General features: G+C 37.8%; 1 protein-coding gene across 2 annotated transcripts; it reads right to left on the bottom strand.

The window, feature by feature from the left end:
• Window positions 1–295: 295 nt before the first annotated feature.
• DNAJC15 (DnaJ heat shock protein family (Hsp40) member C15) lies at window positions 296–26,056 on the bottom strand. 2 transcript variants are annotated; one of them, XM_027674311.1, is made up of 6 exons: window positions 25,894–26,056; window positions 18,617–18,668; window positions 16,805–16,878; window positions 9,973–10,049; window positions 8,051–8,121; window positions 296–4,930 (listed from the first exon to the last, which is right to left on the bottom strand). In XM_027674311.1, the coding sequence occupies exons 1-6, from the start codon at window positions 25,993–25,995 to the stop codon at window positions 4,860–4,862; spliced, it is 447 nt and encodes a 148-aa protein (XP_027530112.1). In that variant the 5' UTR covers window positions 25,996–26,056; the 3' UTR covers window positions 296–4,859. The 2 variants fall into 2 exon arrangements, with proteins under 2 accessions (XP_027530112.1, XP_027530111.1); XM_027674310.1 differs by lacking the exon at window positions 25,894–26,056 and adding an exon at window positions 25,510–25,613.
• Window positions 26,057–26,542: the final 486 nt, after the last annotated feature.

Here is a 26,542-nt window from a genome sequence, read left to right as displayed (position 1 = left end):
TACTTCGATGATGCTACGATTGTCAAAATTATATTTCTCATTCTAAGTATAGTTTTGTGATTTCCTAATAATAAAGGAAGTAGGTGTATTGCCATCTAGGCTGACAATTCAAGTTATTCACGAAAGGAATTTATCACTCTATGGTTCAAGAACCATTAGCAATCAGTAAGACATCAAATAACGATTTAAAATTCCCTCCCTCCTACTCAATGCCTCCAGAGTAAAATACAAAAGCATATTTTAAATGTAGCTGAAATCTTACGCATTTGTAAATAGAAAACTTTGGGCAACATCCCAAAAAGCTCTACCATTTTTTATTTTATATTTGCCTCATTTAAAAAAAGTTGGGTACATGAATCTCGCGCAAATACAGTATGATGACAGAAGAAAAGTGGCACTTTTTCTTTAAAAGATTCATAACTACATCCTATGAATCTATACCAGAGCAAAACTGAGTATAAACTCAATAAAGTGGATAAATTGGAGACATTGGGATGGTGTGTGTTGTTTGATCTTTTTTTCTACTTGTCTTCCTATTTATGCAACATAATTAAATTAAGACCTGTAATTTGCTTTGGCATTATATTTGCTGTCTTGATCTGATTTGGAAAATGAAGTAAAAATAAATAAATAAATAAATAGACGGAAGAAAACCGTTATTTTTTAAGTGTGGCCCAGTACAGACGCAAAATTCCACACAGGATCTTGAAAAGCAGAGTGTATGTGTATAAACATGTGTGTACTTACATATACATGTACATACACACACAATCTGTTGCTTGAAAGTAATCGCTGAAATGACAAAGTTAAAAAGTCCTAAGACTGTCTTGGTCATGGTGCCAATTCACAAATATGCCTTTGCAGCCTACACAACAAAACCTGCTGTTTATGACCCAAGGAACACAGTAGTTTTGTCATCATTCAACTAAAAATTTCTGGAAAGTGTTCCTGGTGATTTAGTGCCAATCTACCACGCTGCTTGTCAAAGTCAGAGAGACTGGCAGACAGAAGCTCACAGAAGAGTGTGAATTAAAGATAAGGCCCTAAAGCCCAACATGCAGGAAGTGAGGCTCCTAAGGAAGTCAGTAATAACCTCAGCTGGTGAATTTCTTTTAAGTTGTTTTGACATAATTTCAAGGACTTAAGCTGACCAGAGCTCAGTACTCAGGCCCAGGGATCTCACAGGCTTTATCAACTTCCATGCTGCAGCAAGGGGCAGCTCCAGCAAGAAGCAGAGCAAGTGCCATCACCTCCTCAGCCCAGCTTCATCACCAGTCTCATCTGAGTAGCAGGTCAGATACCGGGATTTTCACACCAAGGCTGATGAGGCACCCAACAACCACAGCTACCGGATCAGGCTTTTCAGGGAACTTAAAGACACCAGATACCAAATCTGTTGATCTAAGGATGTGTAGAACCGAGCAAAGACCTTGCAAGAAGAAAGCAGTTTTACACCTACACAAAACCAAAAATCCGAATGCACAGGAGAGTAAATTTTTACCTTTAAAATTACCTAAGAGATCAGGCAAAGGTTTTGTGAATTGTGCCCTTATTTTTATGTCTCAATTCTACTCATGTTCCACCCTAAGCCAGCAAAAGTTTTGCAAGTTGCTCTTATGCATAGGTAGATAGCTGGATTTACTGGGTCTTTTTGTGGACCTATGCCTAAGTCTGCTGTATCAAGGGTAAAGAATGAAGTATCAGGTAAAAATCCCAGGGACCAAGAGCAAAAACCAGGCAGATAAGCAAGCTCTGCTTCATTAAATAAACTGGGAATCACCCACAGCAATGACAAATAAATGCACTCAGTCCCGCCTGACTTCTAAAGCTGTAGAGGATAACTGGGACTGGTTATCATGTAAGGGGAAAACTACCTGGGAATTCCTAAGCTAAGAAGTTACAGATGAACATTTTCTGAACATTAAAGCAACACATGAAAAATGAGTCTGCCTGCTGCTGGTAGTATGGATGGACAGAAATTGCACCAGAATAAATCAACCTCTACGCACTTTTCTTACACATAAAAAGCTTATGCATCTGACAAGTAAAGAAAATAGTCTCAAGAGGCTGAATATTTTTAAGATTAAATTACCAGGCTATGCTGTTAGAAATATTCTTCCTAGCCCAGCTGAGCATCAATCTGAGTGCTGTTCTGCAAGGTAGTCTCCAAAGGCATTCCTTAGCCTGCCATGTTGACTATCAGCAACAACAAACTGAGCAGCATTATAAGATCAGCCTTTCCCTGTCCTTTGTTCATCCTTCCAAACATCACTTAGCAGGTAAAGCAAGTTTTGTGAGTAAACAGACAAGAAAAAATATGCTATTGTATGTGTGAAGTTATGGCACTGGACATACAACAGGGATGCTTTCACAACTGCTACTCATTAGCTTCATTAATTTCACAGCATTTTCCAGAGATAGGACTGGCCAGGTAATTTGCTGAATTTTTAAATTTGTTACTACATCAAATTTGTTAATACATCAAATTTGTTAACTGGTCAGTAGTCTGCTCGGAAAATAATGGAGAAAGCAGAACTAGAACTTGGTTTTATTTCTTTTTGTTAAGAAGGAAAATCTCCCTTATAACCGAAACTCAGAAAAAAAGTGTTTCATCCAAAATAATTAGATACAAATAATTACATCAGGAAGGAAGTTATCAGCAACAGAATCTCACAAAAAACCCAAACCCTTTACTTCTTACAAAGACATGAGAAGTTCATTTTAAAGAACAGAACAAGTAGCCATCTTTAATGCATTTGTTTCAACTGATACTTTAGAATAGTACCTCATTTTACTCAGGAAACAAAAAGGCAACCATATGAAAACAACAGCTAGTCAGTGCAAAATCATCAGACAGAATGATTTTGCTACCTACCATTCACATCAATTTTGCTTTTGCAGAATGACTCATATCACATACACATTCCACTTCAGAAAAAAAGGACCCCCATCATCTCACTTCTCCCAAAACGAAAACTGTCATGATTTCATTTTTTGCTAATACAGACTGATATACCCGTGAAATGAGTGACTAACCTTCAATGTGCATTAATTGATGGCCACTCCTTTAACAAGAACCAATTAAAGCTACTGCATAGGAATAAACTATTTTCTTTAAAGCTTCTTATATTACAGCATTAGTTAAATGATGAAAGTGTAGTACTCATACAGTGCATGCCATTCCCAGGCAGGTTTTTCCCAACAGTCTTTTTTGCTTTATCCAGTCAAACTGTGTCATGTGTCTTGCCACTCTAATTGCAATGAAGTCTCTAAACTATGTAAAATTAGTATTTCCTTTTAGGGTCAACCAAAAATTTTTTCATCTCCCTTTAATGAAAGTAAGGGAATTGTGACAAAGTGTCAGGAACCTGGTAAAAAATAATTCATATTCTTTCTTCCTTTCAAGGAAAAATCCATATAATCTGGACAGCCACCACAGAATGAACTACAAATGCATGTTCTGGTGGATAAATAATTAAAGCATCCAACCTCCTATTAACTGCTCTTAGCCACTTACCTCTGGCTAAATAACCTAGAAAATGGAATATCTAAATTTTATATTTGTAGCATTTCAAGTTGTTTGTTGTACCTCAAACGACAGAGCCTGAATGGACAGCAGGAAGTTTTTCAGTCTTGCACTGAATCCACTACACTGTCTCATCTCATCATCATCCTCTTAGGAGAGTTAATTCATCTGCAGACAATTTACCAGCAGGAATCTGTAGCAGCCAAGTGCCCCAAACTGCACCTACTCCCAGCTGTCAGCTGAAACTTGTCCTCTTTAAAGTCTGAGATCCATGACTTCAGCACTCCCCAAAGCCAGCACTAGGTTGCTAGGATGTATGGAGGTATGTACAGATACTTTGGGATATGAAGCATAATGCAGAGATGTGAGCATTACTGGAGGACTAACCCAGGAAGTGCACCCAGAGCCATATGCAAAGCAGGTACCTACCCGTTTGTTCCCTGATGAGTCAGTCCTACATCAGGCTCACGTGACTGGTGTAGGATCTGGACAACTGCAGCCAATAAAATCCATCTCAACTCCACGCCACATGGACCTACCTTTTTCAGGTCCACTGCTATGAAAACCCCTGCACTATTCCAACTGCTATAGAGTAAACGTACTCTATGACTTGAAGCATGTCTAAATAACTATTTGACAATCTCAGAGATCCTTTAATATGCAAAAGAACTAACCAAAACCAAAAATCTTCTCCTTCATAGCTCCAAGCCCCATACATACAGTTAATGAAATCTGCAGTCTGTAGTCGCAGCTCTCAAACTGCACTCATGAACAAACCCTACTACTTCACAAATGAACAGACTCAAGGGTACGGTGGTGCTGTAAACTTGTACAGCATCTGCCATATTTCCTGTAAATCATCACATTGTCACAGATTTTCTCTGGCAACCCTAAATATAGGGTTGTTTCTTCATTAATGAAGAACCCTATATTTAAGGCTAATTTTTGAATTTTATTTTAAAAGATCCAAAATTTAATGAAAGAAGCAACTACTTCTACAAAAAAAAACCCCAGACAGTAAAAGAACTTTTTCAAAGTTTGTAAGGGATCATAATTCAGTAAAAATACACTAAAATTGAGACAGAATCATAATACATCTTGAGTTGGAAGGAACCCATAAGGATCATCAAGTCCAACTCTATGTTCCTTGCAGGAGCATAACTGTACATAACTTTACATAACTGTAAAAGATATCAGTTTGCTTTAGATCATCTTAAAATTTTAATTATGACAATAAATATGAATAAGAATAAGAAACTGTGCAGAGCAAGTAGACACGAAAGCCATTGTGCAATGCATCTGCTGCATCTCCTACGACCCAAGCCTTCAGATTTCAGTTTTTGGCACTGGATTCCAACAAGTCTTTTGCTTCATTTATTTTTGTTGCTAAGTAAGGCGATCCACCTGAGAAGAGAAAGGGAAAGGGAATACTGTTTACACATCAGTATTAAGTACCAAACTAATTCACTTGCAGCATTCCTTTATTACTCAGTTTTATTAGCTCCTTCTTCCTACACAGATCCTTTTGATACAACTGCTTAATAAATTACATTGATAAGAAATAAACTAATTGATAAGGAAACACAAGAAATGTAATCAAAACTGAAGTCACTGAAGAATAACGCTGAACATTTTGTCTCAGAGAGAAGACTGAAATTTGAAAGCACTTTACATCACTGTGATTTAGACCTGCAGTGCGATGCTTCTGCAAACGTATGCAAGGTCAGCTGTCTTAAATATTCACTCAAACCAAACAGCTAGTATTTCCACTCATCCCAAAAACTGAGAAGGAAAATTTTAAAATAATTTTGACAAAGAATTATTGTGTGCACATGCACACCTTCCCCCGCAAGCCTCTCCTGTGCTGGGTGCCCAAAATTACCAGCCAGAAACCACCACATTAAAGCTGTTTAAACACAGTAAGCCTTCTAACTTCTAGTCCTGAACACTGTCATTGCTTTACGCTCCATCTAACAATCTGATTACAGTTCAGCAATCTTCTTCTGTTTGGTTTTTTTTTACTCTCCCCTTGAGTGCCAACCATCTGTCTACAGTCACCAAAAACATTACAAGGTCTGTATCAGTAACTTATTACGTACTATTACACATCTATATTTTTTACGTGAGAACGTGATTCCAGCAGTACTGTGCACTGAATAGCCTTTTCCAAGGCATCTGTTCAAACGTATTTTTCATTCACCATTTCATTCATTCTATTAATCAGAAAAGACAATGACAGACAAAACATACAGAGCTACTTGTCGACATACATAAATAAAGACAAAAAGGCAAGGCTTGCTTAAAGACTTCTTTAGGACAATCCTGCAGGAATCCAAATCAGTATAAAGTCATTTCATGGTGCAGTAAAACAACTGGAAAAAGTAATGAAGTTCTTTTTCATGTTTTGGTCTTGTTTGAATGTAGCCTTAATAGGTAAGACACACTGGAGGAAAGTGAGGCAGGACAAGGGATGGGTAATGAATTGGCTACTTAAAAAAGAATTTATTTTTTCCCTTTTTTTAAATCAAGTAGCTTTTAGTAAGGAATAGGATTTACTACATTGAGTATTGCTTCTTTCAAAGAGTAGATAAGAGGATCAAACAAACAGTAAAGACAAAAACCTGCAATAAACAATGTATTCCAAGTAATTTTTAAATGTGCATTGATTTTCTATCTGTCTAAAGTACAGGATCTTAAAGTAAATTCAAATCTGTTAGAAGTGTTTTCACTACATTTACATCCTTAAGTGCCATATTAATTTTGCAGCCCTCCAATGAGGGGAAATTCAATCTCATGATTGCCTAAGTGCTTGTTTATAATTAGGGCAAGTCCAAAAGGCTTCTCTCTTCCTCTTTTTCTGTGAAGAAATACTCTTTCCTAAAATTAGTAACTGATAAATTAACACAATACACAACACAATATATCTATACAATATATCAATATAAAAACATTGAACTGTAAAGGTTCATAAGCAACTGTTTTAGTAGTACTCACTGGGGATGTTATTTCTATATCTTTCTTATTTACTTCTAATAATTCTCTCCTCAACAGTTTGGATCTCAGATAACATACATAACTTAAAAAATCTGTAATTAATGACCTTTCTTTTATCAACTCCAGCTGGTAAAATATTTTAAAATGACATTACAACGTTGAATGTAATTTTTAAAAGCACATTTGTGCTACCCACAGCCAGAAGAAATCAAGATCTACACACAAGCAAACAAGTCTCTCTGTGATGCCTCATGTTCAAGATTACTCCAGGCCCTTGCTCTGCAGCCAAACATATTACACAAGCCTTTTTTCTACAGCCATGCCAGAAGAGCTTCGGGGGCAGCACAGAGGCACAAATCCCTTCAACTGGTGTTCCTGGAGAAAATGCTCCATCTTAATACCATGCAGGAGGGCTCACTACATCCATCCAAACCTACACTGTGCCCAGCTGCAGGTGCATTACAGCTGTAAGAGTGGTCACTAAAATCTTTGTTAGGGTCATTAGGATCTTCCCAACAGGAACTCTCTCTTTAGGTCTACTCAATATCCACATGGGGATTCACAGTTCTTTCTGGCTCACATCTCCAAATACTGTTACAATAAACTCAGAAGTTCAGCATTAAAAAATTTTGACCTAATAGGTACTCTGGTGGTTAAGAGGCCTTGGACCACTATAATATATTAGAAATGCAGAAGAGAATTTCTTTCCTATGTCTGTGCAGCTTACACATTATAAAAAGTGTAAAAAATGAAAGTGTGAAATCAAATAAGCAAGACAACTTTAAAATTAAACTGAGGGGTGAAGATAGAAAAGAAACACTCAACTGAACACTTTCCATGGCCAGTGGTCACAGTTATCTTTTCATTTTCTTAAAATGGGGTGCTGGCAGGGAGCCCTGTAATTCTGTCAAAAAGATATAAAACCCCTCCAATTTCCCCTTTTGACTTCTGAATACAGTGCAACTCTTCACCATCTGTTATTTTAAAGTAGAAACAGCAATGAACATATGGGCTTTCTTTCTCAACCAGCTGTAGTGTAGTTAAAGTTATAATAATAGCCTTTCTCTAAGATAAATTTACATTAAAAACCTGGCCGGTAAAGCAACAGTGCCCAGCTTTACATTCTTTCCAAGTGAATTCCATAAAGTCTGAAATTCATCAATGATGTACTTAGTAACTGCAGAACATTTCTCGACAGAAAGTTATTTTCATGCATGTGACTGGTCCATCACAGTCCAAAACAGGAATGTTAGAGAATGTAAAATTTTTACAGCTTGTTTTTGAATAAGTTTTTGCCAAGTGTGGTAAGCTGTGTTTTAACTGAAGCAGTACAAGTACAGAAAACAACATTGAAGAAAGATGAGTAAAAAGCCCAGTTTATCTGAGAGAAGACATACAGAAGGTCAAGTCAATAAATAAACAAAAAACATTTGCACTCAATGTGGTTATTTACACAGTCAGAAAACTTAGAGGATCTCATTTAAACCTCTTTCTTTCCAGCTCTCATTAAGAAGAGTAATAAGTATTTACCTTTATCAGGATGATTCAAAATCATGATTTTTCTATGGGCTGTTCGGATTTTGTCCCTGCCAGCAGACAGACTGCAAAATAAATATAAGTGCTTACCAGAAATGTGAAAGCGCTCAGGCTAAAAATTAACAGTTTATACCAGCTTCAAAAGATTAAAACTTGAAATTTTCACCATCTTGTGGACAAAACATTAAACTGCATCTCTAAGGGAGTAACAATAACAAAGGCATGTAAGACACATTTTTCAAAAGCCTGTGTATTTCACACATACAAATATCTTTCAGGTTTTTGTAAAACACAATGCATCCACTCATTTAAAATAAACAATTTTGAGGTGGTGGAATAAAAAAAATGAAAGCCCCAGCAGTTGTAGGGTGTACCTGGTTGGTTATTCTAGTATTAAATGCAGAAAAAACAATTCTTGCTCCTAGAAAATAAATATTTTTATGACCAGTGACAAAACAACAAATATTTAATATTATCGCATTTTGTTCTACTGTAAATATTTTTATAGCTGCTATAAATATTTTCCCTTTCTGCTGGGGCCTGAAAAAAACCCTGCATGTTGTTATTTTTGCAAAGCCATTCAATGTGTTACATTCAGGGATATGCTGATTTACAGGCGCTACCTACATAATGTTGTTTCCTTCAATGACAGATACATAAAATATGTACTTGGCCTAAATTAAATACGTCCCTTACCAGACAAACAACCACTTATGGATGCAGTATGCCAACACAGTAGGGCTATCATATGCAAAAGGACGGTTTGAATGCTTTAGTTTTTTATAATTTGTTAGTATGCAGAAATGAATCAGTGTTTTCCACTTCAGGTGACTTCTTAATCAGAGCGATGATTCAATTAATTAATCTTTCTGTAGATACAGTTTGAATGCAAGGTATCAGCCTAACTAAATTCCCGAGGTAAACAACCTCTCTAATTATTATTCTGTCACAGTGAAATTAGGGTATGTTGCAAAAATAGTTCACAGAACTGCATAAGAAAAGAATACTTCGATAGAACAGACAGTAGACTAGAAAGTAAGAATCAAACAGAGGGTGAAAGGCCTTGAACCATATAAATACAAAAATGAAACGATTTGTTGTCAGACAACTGAAAATAATAATCATCTATATTTTGATTTGTAAAGCTGCTTTTTAATACTAAAAAGGAAAGCTGATATACCGCATTTAGAAATGCTGATGGCCAAAGCATAACTGGGGAAAAGTGGCAGTTGCATGTTACAGAAAATCGTGCAGGTCTGCTCTGAGAAGCAAATGTGAAAATGGTTTACGTTACATTTTCTTAGTTTAGGAGATATTGCTTATCCCACAGTTAGACTGGTCTCTAAAAATTCCTAATGAATAAAAACCATATATAATGTCAAAATCACATTTTCTTTGACTCACAACCTGAGTTACACCAACGTCATGCTGCCTTCAACATCAACTGGCTGAGAAGTCTATCACCTTGGTGGGAACAGTCAATATGATGGAGGGCAGGGCTGACATTCAGGGGGATCTGGGGAGGCTGCAGGATGATAGGAACCCTTCACAAAACTCCTCAAGGACAGGCGCAGAGCTCAGTGCTTGGGAAGGAACTGTCCCTTGCAGCTCTAGAGGCTGGGGAATGCCAGCCTGGGGAGTGGCTCTGCTGAAAGGGACTCAGGGCAAAGCAAGAACATTCCTCCACTGCAGTATGTTACTATGCCTCCAATACAAACACAAACCACACGGTTTATGAGCATTTTATTGTTTGCTTTTTAGTTTAAGCAGAATATTAGAATAATTTATAAGCCAATAGAAGTCTTACAAAAAAAGTCTCTTACATGGTTTCAGCATGACTATTCCACATTCTTGCAACATGCATCTCCTTCATTCAATACTTGCTAAACTAAAACATATTGATGCAACACACCTACCTTACCCCTAAAATAAGACTAGCTTCTCGCCTACTCATTTTCTGTTCAAATCCTCCTTTATAGTATGATGAAAAACTCTAAAAGGAAGAAAGGGGAAAAAAGCAATAATTAGCTTCATGTACAAGGTGCCAGGAACTAAATCGTATTTATATGACCTCATTCAGAGCATTACATTCATCTATAATTTATTTCAAAGGCATGGAATGACTGCAAACCAGATAATATGAAAGGACTTCTCCTGAGTGTTAACACATGCAAAAACTGACTTAAAAATAACTATCTGTGTTTTCAAAATCTTCCTTTCTATGTTTTTACAATCCTCTACTGTTAATAAGAGATATTAATAGCTACAATCATTAAAATCCTGCCTGTAGGCAAAAAGGTCCAGAATCAAAGTACATACTAGCACAGAGTAGTACAGTGTTTGTGCTGGGGAGGGCAGAGGAAGGAAAGTGGGAGACTTGCTGAGGACAGCATAGGTACCATCACAATGAAAAATGACAAAGTATTGTCATCCAAGGAAATTAATGATGATGACTCCAAATATTTCTACAAAGACAGTAGGTAAAAACAACAACAGAGATAAGAACAGATAAATACAATATATTGATGAAAAGTCAGTATCTTTTTTCCACTTGAAGGAATTTTACTTAAAATATATCATGAGTTCTTTAAAGGAAACCCGGAAATTAACAAAAAGAAACAATTAAAAGGCTTAGCATAAAGCCACAACCTCTGTTTCAGAAAAATCACTGAGATGGAGAACACTGGAAAGTAGTAAAGTATATGGGGAAATCCTAACCAGCTTTTGCCTTTACATCTTTCCCTTGACACCAATGACTGACAATGATTGGATACAGGATCTGAAGTTAGTTTTTTTAAACTTCTTGTCATGTGAGACTTTATCCACTGTTTTAAGAAGGGAAGAAAAAACAGTGGGGAAAAAAAAACATTTAAAAAGAGGAGATGGAGATGAGAGTAAAACATTACAAAAATTAATTGTCATAGGAAATGGGTCGAAGGCGTATTTGTCAACTATAGATCTATTTTAAATTAAAAAAAAATAATTTACTGAACCACTACCAATGGTTAGCAGTGATCTCACAGTAAACCTTTCTCTAAGTCCCAGAGGCAGTAGATGTAGCTCCAAGACAGCCTGCCTAGGGGAACTGGCACACAGAAATCATTCAACAAGACTGGTTTTTTAAACTCAATGCAAAACCTATCAACTGGGGAAAAATAAGCTTCTTTTGTTGCTATCAAAAGGAAGTCTGGCCTGAGAGCTGAGATTATTTTCAAGTGTTCCTTTTACCCCCAAGGAAAAATATGCCTGGCCCTTAATAAAACACTCTTCTCACTAAATATAGCCATTCAAATTCAGTGAGAATTTTGCCTTATGTCTACACAAACTCTCTTATGTAATTTCAAAAGCATTAAAGCATTTAAAGGGCTCTATGAAATCTAAGCAAAGCCTTTAATTAAACTTAGAAGAGACATTCTTTCAAAAGTGTGGTTCAGAAATACTTTACCTATTGCTACCATAAAGTCACATACAGCCGCAGAAAAGATTTTCTCGTGTGCTGTTATGATCCAAAACTAATTTTATCTTCTTTCTTTCCACCGCAAAACATGCACAAAACAACCACTACTGTAACACTACAGGTATCAAAGCTAAAGTAACTCTGGACACTGCGTGCCTACAACAAAAATCTGTTGAAGAGCCGCTTCTATAGCTACAGGGTAACACAAACCAGGTCTGTAACAGTGCACATCGACATTACAGGTTAGAGTATGTAACATGAAGGGAACACACAGGGCTTCTCTGATTCTCTGAGAGGAAATGATGCTAATAATTTAATGGTCAACAGATAACACCCTTGAGGAGGCAGAACTGCACAGAAATTTGCAATAATGCCAAACAACTATTACAGCCAGGAGAGAAAAGCACAATTTAATGTCCTCTGAAAGATTTTTCCAGAGCTTCTTCCAAAGCAGCCTAAGTACAGATGGTTTCCTGAAAAGGTTAATTCTTTTATGCCCTTCAACTCTGATTCACTATTCATGTAGAGGAGAGTAATATTTGAATTATCTCTACCATAGCTTGTCTCTGGTTTTGGTAGTTTTCATCTAAAATACTATTTGAAATGTAAGAATAGGGAGGGATGGCTATAGGTTTACATTCAGAGATATTTTTTCATGTTTTTAAAGCCTACTTTCTTGACACTGTTCTAACCTCAGGAAGCCTTGATTCGGTTCACTTCCAAGAGGAATGAAAAAAGAAATTTTGGTGTCTGTGTCCTTTTGTACCTAAACAAAGAAGTTTGTTGAACTGTCTTCAAGGAAAAAAAATTTTTTTCCTCAGAAATGAAGGATATAGCAAGAATAATCAATTCTTAAATTAAAATCTTCATCCTAAACAGAATTTATAGTAAAAGGAAATCAGACATAAAAGCCATTTTTCCCACTGGTTACAAAAAAGGGGAAGAAACATTGAGCACTCATTTCGGGAAACACCTTGGCAAATTTCTACTTCTCTAATGAAACAACTTTTGCATGCTACTCAAACTAAAGCACTTTTTCCTGGTTGTAAATTTTAAGTAATGGCTGTAATGATATTCTTCTGCTATGAGAACTCCTCAGTGAGCAGGCAGCTCTAGATACTTGATTATTTATTAACTCCAGCAATTGCAAAGAAAATTCAGTACCGAAAAAATCATTGAAATGAGCTCTCCATTTCTTTGCACTATTTGGGGGGAGGGGAGGCTATCATTTAATTTACTTAATTTTCTTGCAAATTATTACTGCTTAGCAACTTATGTAAGCAAATTCTCTTTCCTGAACAAATGCTATTAATAGGTTTGGGGCAGGGGGAGGGACAGAAAATGGCTGCACTTGCTTTGCAAATGTGTACTCAGTCTTGCAAATTTTCACAAAAGCAATCAGCTAGGAAAATCCAATGCATATGGACGATGGACATCTTCAAGATACTTTTTCCAGCATAGCATAGGAAAAGCATGATCACTGTTTCCATGCCAGTTAAGAGACTGAAAACACCAAAACTGAGACCATTACATGGAGTAGTGCATTTTTCTGAAAACTGAGTATGTTGTTGTTGCAGCACCAACAGTCCTCCACTGAAAAGGTAAAAAACACTGGAAGAAAAAAAAAAAACAAATATAAACCCCAAACTACAATAATAAACTATTTAGAAGTTGTTTTATAATACAAAGTACAATTTTGCTAACATCAACTTCCTTAAATTTAGTTAGAAAAAAAATAAAATGGCCCACAAATCACACTGTTCTCCAGAAACTTGATTTTCAATTAAGAACAAGAGAGATGGTTGCTACCCTTACCTCTCAATTCAGAACTCTATGAGTCTGAGCAGAATCAGATCCAATAAGGGAAACAGATTTCAAAAGTTTAATAAAGTGCTATAGAAGATATCCTTTTCTTACAGAACACAGAATTTTCAGGATTGTGGGATTTGAGTATTTTGACAGTTCATTTGGCCTAGAATTGCTCTTTCTGTCTTCAATATCTTTGTTCTATCTATCTATTTTTCTATCTGTCTATCAAGCCTCAATATCATTAATTCAACAGAGAAAGGTAATGAATGCTACTGAAATACTTGCCTTTTTATTTCACATATAAAGGACATACTAACATTATAATTAATGACATTTATTCTGAGGAAGAAAAGCCAGTTGACTACTTAGTGCCATGCACCTTCTAATGGCAACAGATTCTTGCCACTACACACAGAAATAAAACAGTGTCACTGACATTTGTGATGACAGGGACAAAGCTAGGCTCAAACTGAAAAAACATTTCTCTGGATGTGAGCATTATGACTTTTCATAAAGGGGAAATGACAATGTTTCCTCTAATGTCTTTCTCCACTGAAATAAAAGTGGCAGAAAACTTCAAGGCTAAATTACAACAGCATTTACAAATATATATTCTTAAATATGAAGTAACTGCTTTAAGTTGAAGTAAAGTTGAGAGGTAAAAATTCAGAATAAAACCTAACACTTTTACTTGCCTTTACTTACTATTTTTGACTAACAGATGAGTGCACTTGTTGACTGTTCACGCTGCTTACTTAGGTAAGTAAAGAAGAAGTGTCAAATACTCAAGATACAGCAAGCAGCATTTTAAATGATCGCTTCGTAATTGCTCAACTTGACCTTTTTGAAGTCATTTATTAGTGAGCAGGAAGAAAGAATAAACAGCATCTGTATTATCTTGTGTGACTGGAAGGGACCAACGTGAATTGTGACTTCTACTGCAAACAAAGAAGGGAAAGAATTGTAAATCGGGACGGAAGAGTGGAGGCTCACTGAGAGAATAAGATAGCTTTTGAATAGGCAGCTGCTTCACAGACTCAAAAAAAAAAAGGCAATGAAGGACAAGATTTGATTCTAGAAAGCTAGAATAACCACTGGAAACTACAGTGACCAAGTTAGGTGCCTTCGAACACCATAGAAAAGCAGCAAAGCCTAGACACTAAAGGTCTTGAGATGTTTTTTCCAGTAAGCACAGGCAAAAGTGCTAACTGGTTGATATCCTTAGTCAGCATATTTAAAGAGCAATATGCCGTCAGGAAATGTGATTAAAGTGCTAATTCATAAATTATACTCAGCAGATTCAAATTCTGAAAACAAAATCATGTAAAGCTGCTAAAATAAGAAGTTTGGACAACAAGCACCTAAATAGAGAACCTTTGTATCTATTATTTTTTCTCTGTTTTCTCTATTGATTGTTAGGGGGAGAAGAAAAAACATTAAAAACTACAATCCAAAAAAGAAGTAGCTGTAGACTAGTAAAAATCAAATAATCTTGGCTAAGAATCATATAAGGGTCTTAAATTTGGATGGCTGTTGCCGAAGAAAAATACTATCACTATCCTCACAAATGTAAAGCTGACAAATATATACCGTTAACAGCAAACAGGAAGAGAGTTTTTACTGTATTCAGTAGATCTCATCTTACACTGAAGACTTGTATTTTCAAGTTAAAAAATAGAATAGCAGAAGGGAGATACTCTGCTGGAATAATCAACACACAATTCTGGGCGGTAAAGCAGGAAGACAGAGTAAGTAAGACAGAGGATACTGCTCCAGGGACTAGAAACACTTAGAATGCAGAAGTTCCCGGTTTGCTTTACAGTTGTTCATGAATTCTGCAGGCCTCAAAAGTCACTGTGGTAAAAATGAGATAGGTATGTAATGAACTTGGCTCAGCCAGTACTGAGGGGTACAGTTTCCAAGGAACAGATACCTCTCAGTGCAGTAGCATGTCATATTTCAATGTGTTAAAAAGAGTCACTGCCTGCTTTCTCATGTGAACACATCTGAATTTAGATTCTCTAGCCTATATCTAAAAATGGATAGAAAAATAATTGCTGGAGTATAACTGCTAGGAAGGGAGGGAGAGTGAAGATTGAAGTACTCCCTACTCTGAAGCCACATGTACTGCTACATATATCTAGCAAGCCTTCAAGTCAGACTGTATCTGTATCATGTGAAAACAATTTAATTCACAATACCTAAAGTCCCCTCTGCTGTTTTGGCAGGCAACCTGGGAATCTCTCAAAGATTACTTTGAAAAAGAAAAAAAAATGACATTGATCTCACAACAGCAATGCAATAGAGGGACAGAGAGCAAAAAACAAATCCAGGACCACCATTTTTGGCTGACACACATCACAATGAAGAATAAATGTGAACCAGCCCCAAGAGGACAGTTGAGTCTTCTCCTCCCCAGGAAGCTTGCCTTGATCAAGTTTGCCCCTTCAGCACATGGACACCAAAGACAGATGGCAAATGAATTTGGACCGCAGGGTCTGTCTAGATGGGCTCTGTTTTGCAATCGGCCTAACATTAGCAGGTACAATGCTAATGGTCAGGTTTTTAAAAAACATATCTTTAATATATTTTTCAGGAAATAATAATCTGCAACAACTACTCCCTGATCACACTCACCCATCAGCATGAAGAGGGGAATCGTATTCCTTTGCTCGGATAAGAGTTCAGAGACTATGAATTCTGAAGGAACACACTGCCACAAGCAGACACCTACCTCACTGGGAATCGCTTTAATAAAACGGGAATGGAACATATGTATTTATTTACCAGAGGAAAACATAGCCACTGAAGCAGAAAGCACATGCTCTCAAATATTCCCTGCATATGCTCCTCTCATAACACTCTACCTCTGGATTTTTTACCTTATTATTACATTTTTAAATATATAAGGCAAAATCAAAGAACAAAAACTTGGTTAAAAGTTCAAATTAGCTGGAGAAGAAAAAAAAGACAACTCATATGTGAATCGGAAGACAAGCTCCCCCATCTCCATGGCAACCTTTCCTAGAAGTTTATCAGTTTGTCTTCTTGACCTTTAATACTGTATCTAAAAGACTAAATTCTTTTACTTTTAGCTTCTTGAAACGAAACTGCATGTCACCACTTTACAATCTGTAGGAATTACCAATTGTCTCACAGCACACTTCAACAATTTATCACACACTTACTAGTAAGTAAGTGTATGATAAGTATCATATACTTGCTAGGGTTCCAAAGCAAGAAACATTGGCAGAAAAACTAGAACTGTTTATCAAACTTACAAACATCTTTTGATATATCTTCCTCTGTAGGGACTTAAAATATAGCAGACAATACACCAGAACACACACAGTAGGGAGCAGCCCTATCCTGGGTAAAAAATAAACTATGTGGCACCTCCTGTATTTAACATAAAGCGTCTCCTTTCTGAATAGTAGAAATACAAAGTCATACATTTAGCATAAAGCAATATCTAAACTTACAGAAGTCGAAATCCTCTTTGCTGTCTCTGTAATTGCCTGTTCCAATGGTTTCCAAAGGTGGAAGGCGTAACGACCTGAAAAAGATGGAAGTTAAATGAAATTATAACCAGTACTCACTAAAACAACCAAAAAAACCCCGTCCAATCTATGTTCATCAGCTTACATCAGAAAAAATTTTGGTTTAAAAATACCCACAAACTATTAGGAGAGGAAGGAGAAGAATTTTAATTTCTTCATCAAAACACATAATCATGGACTGCAAAGATCCATTGTGTTTACTCACTATTAAACTCACTAAATAAATAGATTTAAATACACTTCAATATGATAAATGAAGATATCTGCCTTGTGAACTTTAGGAAAAAGGGTAGTTTGAAACATTAGCTTTGGATACACATTATTAATTAAATAGTGTTCAAAGGTTATGCCTTCAAACAAAAGAAATCTATGTACTACACATTTCTTGTTGTGATGCTGTGTGCTTAATCACACACTTTGTAAGTACTGCATTTTTTATTTTGTTACAAAGAGAGGATCTTCTGGGATTCAGAGCCATTCAATTCCCCACTGGTAGTGAATGTTCACAGCTAGGAAAGGCTAGAAGGCACTCTATTAGACTGTGTTCTCAGAAGTACAAAGCAGGTCTATCAACTTCAGAATCAAGATTCATGCCATGTTACTGGAGGATTTTCCCCATAAATCCCCTCTCCCCAATTACGCTTTGATTAACTATTTATTAGCAACGTAACTTACTGTTGCACACAGTGGAAAAACTTTTTATAAAATGTGGCTCTGCTTCATTCAAATAGCATCTTGTCTTCATTCTTAAAATACACAATGTGTCCGTAAGTTATTTTTGTGATCTAAGCCTGTGTCTATGTTAACATAGAAGTTAAAACACTGTTAAGAGTATCTCTGTCAGAATGTTGTGATGTACTGTTACCTCACTTTCTTTTTTCTGTTACTTTGACAGTTATTATTAATTCTTCAGCTCAACTAGCAGAAGAAATTCTATGAATGTTCCTCTTCTGCTTCTATAAAAGCACATAAACCAACTGCTTAATGGAGGTACATCACCAAAGATCTTGTCTTTCCTTCCCCTAATCATGACAACACAACTGAACCCACCAAACATCTGCTTGAGTTTTGTGCAACTTGTTCGTCTATTAAATCTATTCTTGGTGCATGCACTTACACATTGCTTTTGTATGCTGAAAATAACAGAAGTCAATTAGTATATTTCAAACCCAGAATGGACAGTTATCCAGACCAAGTAAACCAGGGAATAAATCATGCTAAACTCATGCCCTGTGTTCAGACTAGAACCTATTTTTCAGACTAACATACAGTCTAAATGCAAAGAGTTTAGTTAATAAACAAAGTCCTATGGAAAGTTTAGTATGATAAATCACTGTAGTCACTTAAACCTTCTGTTTTTCTCTATTTGAATTTGTTGAGCATCACCTTCACATCACAAGATCTTCTTGTGTTCTTCAGTACTAAAAAGCCCCCACAGTGCAATGTGTTATTAAGTAAATAAAGTAAACTTTTCACCTTACATTTTGCAGAAAAAAAGCAGATGGAATATTTTAGCTGCTGTCCAGCTTTCTCCAGTTTTCTCCACTTTTCAAAAAGAATTTTTGAATATATGGTTTTGAAGGGGCAGGAACTATAACCAGACACAATTCTCTACAATACGCTCGAGCAACCTTTCCACTTTCCACTCTTTATATCCATAAAAACTTCATTAATCCTTTCTGAAACAGCAGCTTGCAGGTGAGAGTTCCACACTCAGCAGGTAATTTAGCTTACCTGCAAATGCAACAGTTGCAACACCAAGTCCAACTGCTATCATAGTTCTGGCCTAAAGCAGAAAAACAGGAATCAGAATAACATTCAAACTCTAATTTCATACAAATGCACCTTTTACTTTAACAAGTATTTCTGATGTCTGATGTGGACATTTCATATATAATTTACAAGAAAGATGAAAGTAAGTTCTGTATTCCTCAGGCTACATTAGATTTTTATAGTTCAGTTTCATTAACCCATGCCAACACATCAGGTTTAACTTGGAACTACCCACTAGCAAATCAGTGAACATACACTGAAATCAGTTTATAGTATGTAATGATAAAAACACAAGGTAGACAACTATTCAGGATTACTTGAAATTACTTGTGCAGACTAGTTCAACACAGTATGTAACAGAAAGTACCTGTTTATTACAAAAACATAAAGAGCTGACTCAAAACTCCAATATCAGGTGTATGTATTTTCCTCCACAGTGTTTGAAAAAAAGTCAGGCACCCCAAAAAGGACAATAATAAGGATCCCCATGCTGATCAAGATGCTGATGAAAGGTATGAGGTAAACCTTGAAGAAGGGACTGAGTTGTCAAGTTTGCAGAATTCAAGAAGTGTAAGGAGCTCTCCATTTCTGAAACATAATCTTTGAAACAAATGAAATAGTCATCTGTGGTGGCATTACCTGTCTTATCATATGACAGCTCAATAACGCCTTGTATTTTTCCCTGGGAAACCTGAGAAATCAGATTAGGCTTGTTTATCTTGAATTCAAAGCGTAATGACAATGAAAACGTTTTTATCACCAGACTGTCTCTTCTATATATGACTTATTTCCACAATTACTCAGTAACTGGTTTATACATTTTATACAAACAAGTCTGACAGAAGGACTTAAAGCTCAAACTTCAGTGCAAGTGCCCTAATAACTGGATCTGGAGCCAAGTTGCCTTTGCTGCTAAGATTCCTGGGGCTAAAATTCTTTGTCTTTAATTGTATCCAATCTCATTTCTAAACAGAGTGGGAGTAGGGGAAGAGTTTGGAAATAATGTTTTTAAAGCCTTCCTAGAGTTGGTTTATTATGGGCTAGAACATGGGCTGAAAACTTTGCCCACAAACAGGCAGCTGCACAAGATGTAGGCACCAATTGCACCCAGTGGCTCCTACAGCTTTGGCTCTGAAGGACAGCGGCTGTGATTGCAGCCTCTGGTACTGAGCTCAGTACAGAAAAAGTTGTAGCCTGCCCTGAGCTCATCCAGAAGGAGCTGTATTCCTCTGTATCTAGCTTCTGGATCCTAGAGATTATAACTAATTACGTACCTCCCACCTACCTGAGGGGACTGTCCTAGACATTTGCATAAGACTGCAATTGCCTAGAGGTTTCTATAAAAAAAAAAAAAAAAGACTCACTAAACATACTGAAACTGAAGCTCCAGAGTTAAGACTGGGGGAATTTTTAAAAATCTGCCTGTCTATCCCATTTTAGTAACAGAACTCTTCCATTTCAGCGTACTCTTCAGTTTCGATATTAGCATTCATTTCTGAACGTAAAAATAATGTAGTAGTTTTATGTCTGTTGTTCCTTTCAGTTCCACCAAATTTCCCTTAATCTTTAGACCGTGAAAAAACTTAAGCATGTTACCTTAAATGGTATAAGATGTAAAATAGTCGAGCACACAGTTCATCTCCTCACTAAACTAAAACTCCTTTAATTTCTTCTCACAAATCAAGTTTTCCCAGGCTCCCAATATTTGAACCTTAAAAAGATTTCTCTAATTCGTCTGTTTAGACGGGAACCACAACCAGCCACAAGGTTTCTGAAAATATCACAACCCTATAGCAATTCTATATTATTCTGTTATGTGATTTGTGACCATAGATTAATATTCAAGTGTTTCCTTGACTTTGATTCAGAGTGATGGCAAGAATCTTTTACTAAGTGGTTATAGTCAATTAAGAGCTCAACAACATGTGAAATAGATCACAATGGCAAAAAAAAAAAAATTATTAGCCTGTGCTTGTCCAGATTAAGTTATAATTGCTTTGTCACCGAAAAGGTGGTTTCAGTCAGCAGTTTACAAAAAGATGTACAGGATGCAACAAGGCATTAGCAGCAGACACCTCATCACAGGTACGACCAAGCACAGAGAACGGGCTAATAAATAATACCAGGATTCAGTCAGTTTGGTGCAGAAATAGCATGTTTGCACAGTAATCTGGGAGTACAATGTAGAGACCCCTGAGGGCCTTTGACAGAATCAGCCATGTCTGCTGGGATGCATTATTTCAATCTCAGTGGAAAGCAGTAGCAGTTAGTGGAAAGAGTGCTGCCTGGAAAATAGCAGGTAAAAAAAAAGCGTGGCAGCAGCTCTAGAATAGGAGCAGGATGCAGGATCAACAGGGAAATTAAGACAAGCCAAAAAACTTTGTAAAAGTGATACAAAGCTCAAGTCAGAGAGGCATGAAAGACTGTCCACATTTTGAAGTGAGGGACAGCCACCTGAGAAGTATTGGTTTATGGTAATTCCTCTTATGGCCCTAAGATTAGCTCAGTTGGTTGGAGCATGGTGCTAATAATACTAAGCTTGCGGGTTTGATCCCTGTATGGGCCCTTCACTTAAGAGCTGGACACGATGATCCTTGTGGGTCCCTTCCAACTCAGAACATTTTGTAATTCTGTCAATTTTGGCTGGAAAGCAGCAGTTCAACTGCGAGAAACAATGGAGGAATCAGTAATTATTTGCATTATGAGCAGGTTACAGAAGAGTCACTTGCCACATAGTAGCAAAGAAGTGATAAGTTGTCACACAAAGCATCTTGAATGTTTGTTATGGTGTGAACATATCCTAACTATACCCATGTGACAAAAACTGAATTGGAATCACTGTTAGAGAGATTGCACAGTTTGTCTTTTACTGACATAGGCTCTCATAAAATTAGTGGCACCTTCAAGTACTAACCAGTAGGTCCTTTAAATCCGGCTTGACTCAGTTTCCTTTCCCACACTCACTTAACTCAGTTGTGTATTTAAAAGAATCAGTCAAGGCTAGCCTGGTGCTTTGAAATGCAAAGTCCAAAGTTTTAATTAAATGCACTCCTTTCACGTCAATATTAAATGAAAGCAACTCACTATCACTGTGGAAGGCAGCAGTTCATTTGTTGCATGCTAATACAACTACCACCGTAATCATTTTTTGTCTCCTATTGCTTGAAATTGCATTTTATTTCAGACTCATAAGGGATAAATAAATAAATACATACGCACTGACTTTCAATTATAACAGAATTGACCTTCCCACCACTCCAAAAATGCCATTAAGAAACTTCCAAGACGTGGGTTTTAAATGAAAGCATTCTGTTAAGATCCAAGAGGGAAAAATAAAGAAATAAAAGATTAAAGTAACATCTGTCCCTTTCTTTATTCAATGAATCGGCTCCCAAAGGTTAGTCATCAATCCCACGCTATTCTGCTGATCTCAGTGTTTTAATTTTACTGTGTAGTTCAGTTTTCAGTAATAAACCCTCTTAGATAAAGAAAACTAATAAAAAAGTTATGCTAAATCCACAAAACCAGAATTTTCTTAATTCTTTTCAGAAATGTGTATAAGAAAACATAAGCATTAGAAAGGCAACTGCAAGACCAGATTTACCTAAGCGTTTGGCAAACAAAATAGGATAAAGTATAGGAATTAACACCCAGTATGTTCAGAGGTTTATATCACATACTGTTGGCATACAGAGACCTGCTGCCTAATCCTTCAATACTTAATTCTCCAGTGACCCTAACTTTTTAGCAGAAGAAACAGGGAAGAATGAGATATTATTTTTGCAAATTTCTAATCCACAGTGCTCTGCCAGCTTAACCATAACTAAAAAATATGGTTAGTTCTCATCTAGTTCTTAGCACTATGACTTCTCCTTCTATGAAGTGGGAAAAAATCTTATAAACAAAAGAATTTCAAATGCATTAATTTCAAATTTCAGCACAACTCTAGTACATCTGACTATGGGCTGCAAGAGTCACCTGTAGGAATGTTACAACACATCTGCTTGCACAGAATTTGGATTTTATACACTGGTTCTTCTACCACCAGTGAAAATATCCTTCTTGATCAAATGAAAAAATATTTTGCTCTCCTCATAACTTAGCTTTCAGACACACAGCAAGAGCTCTACGGTCTTTTGCCTTGAAAACCTACAGTGTAATACAATAAAAAGCACAGAGAAATTAATAATTTGTTGACATGGGTTGGATGGCATTTTGTAACTAATCCATGCTTAGTCATAGAGCAGCAAAATAGGAATTATGTACTTACATTTAAATAAACACACAAGTGTAAGTTGCTTAACTAGATATTTCATTTTAAGAAAGTTTGATTTGGTTTTGGTTTTTTTTAGTGCTGTATGCTACTAAGAAGTAGGATACACAAGTATACTAACCAAGTATACAAAAATTTCTGAAATTAAATTATCCCTCAAATAAAAATTCTTGACTTGAAATAAATGATTATTTGGTACAGAAGATAGAATAAGGGTTCAGAGCAAACCACCTAATTTACTCTATATGGAGCCAGAAACATTCTGAAGTATTATAAGCTATCTGCAACCGATTTGATTTCATAATCTAATGTTTTCTGTCCAGTCTTAACTCCCTATGAAATTTAATTTGCCTTCCAACAGTGAATTAAAAGTAATTTCAGCTAGATGCTGTTCTCCATACTGACACAATTTTTATGTCAATTTGTGTAATTTATTTTACAGCAACTTTTTTGATTTGTATACAAAACTATGACTGCAGAGTTTTTCATAGGAAACTGTACCAGAGCAAACAGATTCACCCACAGAAGCATCACCATAAGGTATTTAAATCAATCCTCTTGACTATGTATTAACAATGACCTCTTGCTGTTGTCTTTGAGAACAGACTCTTCATGCTTCCACTGTTGCTCTTCCATCGCTCCAAACACTTTTGTAAAACAATTATGAGAATAAAAGTGACCATGAACAAGTGACTTCAGCTAATATCCCAGACAACTCACAACAAAGATTCAGGGTAGGATATTGAACAGAGCTCCTTCAGCCCCAAGAGATGGATGCTGCTGTTGGACTTTGCTTCTCCTAGTACTGCTCTGTTCCACCACGGCAGGAAGGCCTCATTACTCTGTAGGGTGTCAGAGGAACAGACGCACAGCACTACAGTTGGTTTTGCTGTTTCTCTCTGGCAAAATTTTGGAACTTGTTTATACACAACTTGACCTCCTTCTGAATTCCTTAACTGTGGATGCATTACGTATGCTGTTCTTGCTTCCATTACCTACATAACACCATCCAGAGAAACTCTAAAATAGCTTCTACTGCCAACTGTATGCTAACAGTTTACAATGTAGATACGCCTAAAAACCACTGCATTCTCCACTGAAAGGCCTCGTTAAAGAATAAATTTCATCAGTAATCCAGATTCTAGTCCTCTGAAGACCTATATCAGCCTCTGGACCTTACTAAGAATGTGACAATACTAAGGGCTACAAAGCAAGCCATGCTAACCCCAGATAGGTAAGAGGGTCCAAAGACTCGGCAAAATTCACTAGGAATTCCCTGCTAGCATTCGAAAGGGAGAATGATTTTGACAATAATGAGTTTCAGAGCTAGCTTCTTAAGACTACACAGCTTGCCACTAAATACATAGAAAGACTCTCCTGTTGAAAAAGAACAAAGTCCTAGACTGTAGTAACAATGTGTAAATGACTTAGAGAACTGTAATTTTTAAAATTGTATTTTAAAAAAGTAAAAATATTGTAGCAACAACACAATGAAGTAAGGCAAGTATGACTTCTATGCCATTTTAAAAATGTGAAAACTTCACCACCTGGGGCTTTAAGCAGTGATCCATGTATTTTTCCCAATTCTCTTTTCTAATGGGAATTCACTGTTCCATGAACTAATTCAATTGACTAGAATGAAGGACTGGGATAAAGTCCCATCACCCTTCCCTCTAGAGCACAGTACAGCATAAGAAACTTCAGAGGCACTTTGCCTCCACTCCAGACTAACCCAGACTCTCCCACATTACAAAGTATCAGGTGAGAATTACTTTGCTGAAGCAGAGCTCTATGAAACCATCAACACTCAAACCCACCTGCAATAACAACACCTGCACAGTGGGTGAAAACACCACAGCTATCACATCACCTCATCATGGCAGAGGAACAAAATTTTCAGCCTTGTTTGCTCACACCTGAGAACGTCCAGGCCAAAGCGCTCCCATGTACCCCACTGTAGCATCCCAGAAAGGGACAATGTGTATGTCTCAAACACCGACAGCTGGATGGCTGTGGAGTCAGCCAAGGACCAGTGGTAGTAACTGACAAGGACTGTCGGTAAGAACACGCTGTGGAAAAGAACAAGATGTGACTGGAGAAAGGGGACATGCGGAGGCAGCACTTTTCCTTGTTCTATTTCCTGGAGATACACACAGCACAGCGCAAGCACGGGAAAGAGGCCAAGAAATGGGCATGGACTGTAGGGAGGGATCAAGACCACCCAAGAGCCCTGAAGCCCCCTGACTCATTTCCAGAAAGATCTAAAAGAACAAGCTGTGCATAATGACTAGTTTCCTTCCTAGAAAGCAAGGAACCTGTCTCCAGGGTGGGGACACCTGTCCATAAAAAGCTATCCCCACCATGCCCAGGTGGTATCCCCAAGACCCTGAATATCCCATCGGCTGGACCGACGCTGGAACCAGGACTGATTCTTTTCTTCTCCTTTTTTTCTTCTCACTTTTCCTTTCTTTCTTCCTTTCTCCCTCTCTTACCCTCTAATTCATCTCTCTCTTTCTCTCTTCCTTTTCACCTTACCCCTTATCAAAAACCCACTGCCATGCGGTGTCAAGGATTAGCATACCAATTTCGTGCCAAGCGTGTAACTTGCTAATAAAACTTTATGACTGTTTGCGGACCCTCCGACTCCTGCCGTTCCTCCCGACCATGAGCATTCCTGAATCCTGGGCGCTCCCTTCCCCTCAAGGGCGGGCCGACACACCGCTGCCCATGTCGCAGCTCCTCCCGCGGCACCGCGGCACCTCGCTGCCCTGTCCCCCTGGACACCGCCACCCGCTCTCCCAGCCCAGCCCGGAGGAAGGACGCCCGTTCTGCGCAGCGCCATCACGCCCCTCTGTCCCGGCGCTCACACGCGTCCCCTCGCGGGCGTGTTTGACCCCCTGGGTCAGAAGAGGGGCAGCTGCGGCCTCCCGGCCCCGGGAGCAGGGGGCTCCCGCCATGCGCTCACCAGCCCGCGGTCCAGCTCGGCTTGGCCCCTGCCGGCGCCCGTAGGGGCCCGTGCGTACTCGGCGTAGCGCAAGCCCTCGGCAGAGCCCGCAGCGCCCGCCATGATGGAGCCGCGAGGAGTCGGCGCTACGGGCCGGCCGGAGAGACAAACCTCGGGGCAGGACGGACCGCTCGAGGGGCGGGGCCGAGGCCGGAGCGTCACATCCTGGGAATAAGGCGGAATGAAGGGATAAGAGATAATTTATGCATTAAAAAAAGAAATAGGATAAGGAGGAGAGAAAACACTCGGGCCGCACGGAAATGATTCGTTTCCATCTCCGAATACAGGACTTTAGGCGGGGGGGGGTGGACATGGAAAAGTATAAAGACTAATCTGGGGAAAAAAAACCCACGCCAAAAATGCATTTCAGTATTAAAATGCTTGCACTTAATTTGGCGTCTGTATGTTTCACTGTGTTTATATTTTGATTTTCTGAACATGCTGACACTTCCTGTCACTTCTGAAAACCTCCCTCAGCTGATCCCTGCCTATGCAGAAGTTGTCAATCAACATCAGTCCTGCACCACAAACTGTAAAATGCTCAGGCCCGTTCTAGTACAGCAGCGGAACAGCTTTTCCCTTTTTTCTGGTTTTCCTTGTCTCCTACCTG

This window comes from Neopelma chrysocephalum, unplaced genomic scaffold (genome assembly GCF_003984885.1).
Source record: "Neopelma chrysocephalum unplaced genomic scaffold, ASM398488v2 Primary Assembly neopelma1_25, whole genome shotgun sequence".
Classification (NCBI taxonomy): domain Eukaryota; kingdom Metazoa; phylum Chordata; class Aves; order Passeriformes; family Pipridae; genus Neopelma; species Neopelma chrysocephalum.
The sequence above is the reverse complement of the archived record's forward strand: the minus strand, read 5'-3'. Positions and strand labels throughout refer to the sequence as shown.

What these genes read in the sequence shown, in the direction of transcription:
- DNAJC15 (XM_027674311.1), bottom strand. Translation starts at nt 25,995, where the DNA reads ATGGCGGGCGCTGCGGGCTCTGCCGAGGGCTTGCGCTACGCCGAGTAC. An exon ending in CCGAGCTGGACCGCGGGCTG is followed by an intron (nt 18,669 to 25,893) that starts GTGAGCGCATGG and finishes TTTCTGCTTTAG; the next exon opens with GCCAGAACTATGATAGCAGT. An exon ending in CAAAGAGGATTTCGACTTCT is followed by an intron (nt 10,050 to 16,804) that starts GTAAGTTTAGAT and finishes TCTTCCTTTTAG; the next exon opens with AGTTTTTCATCATACTATAA.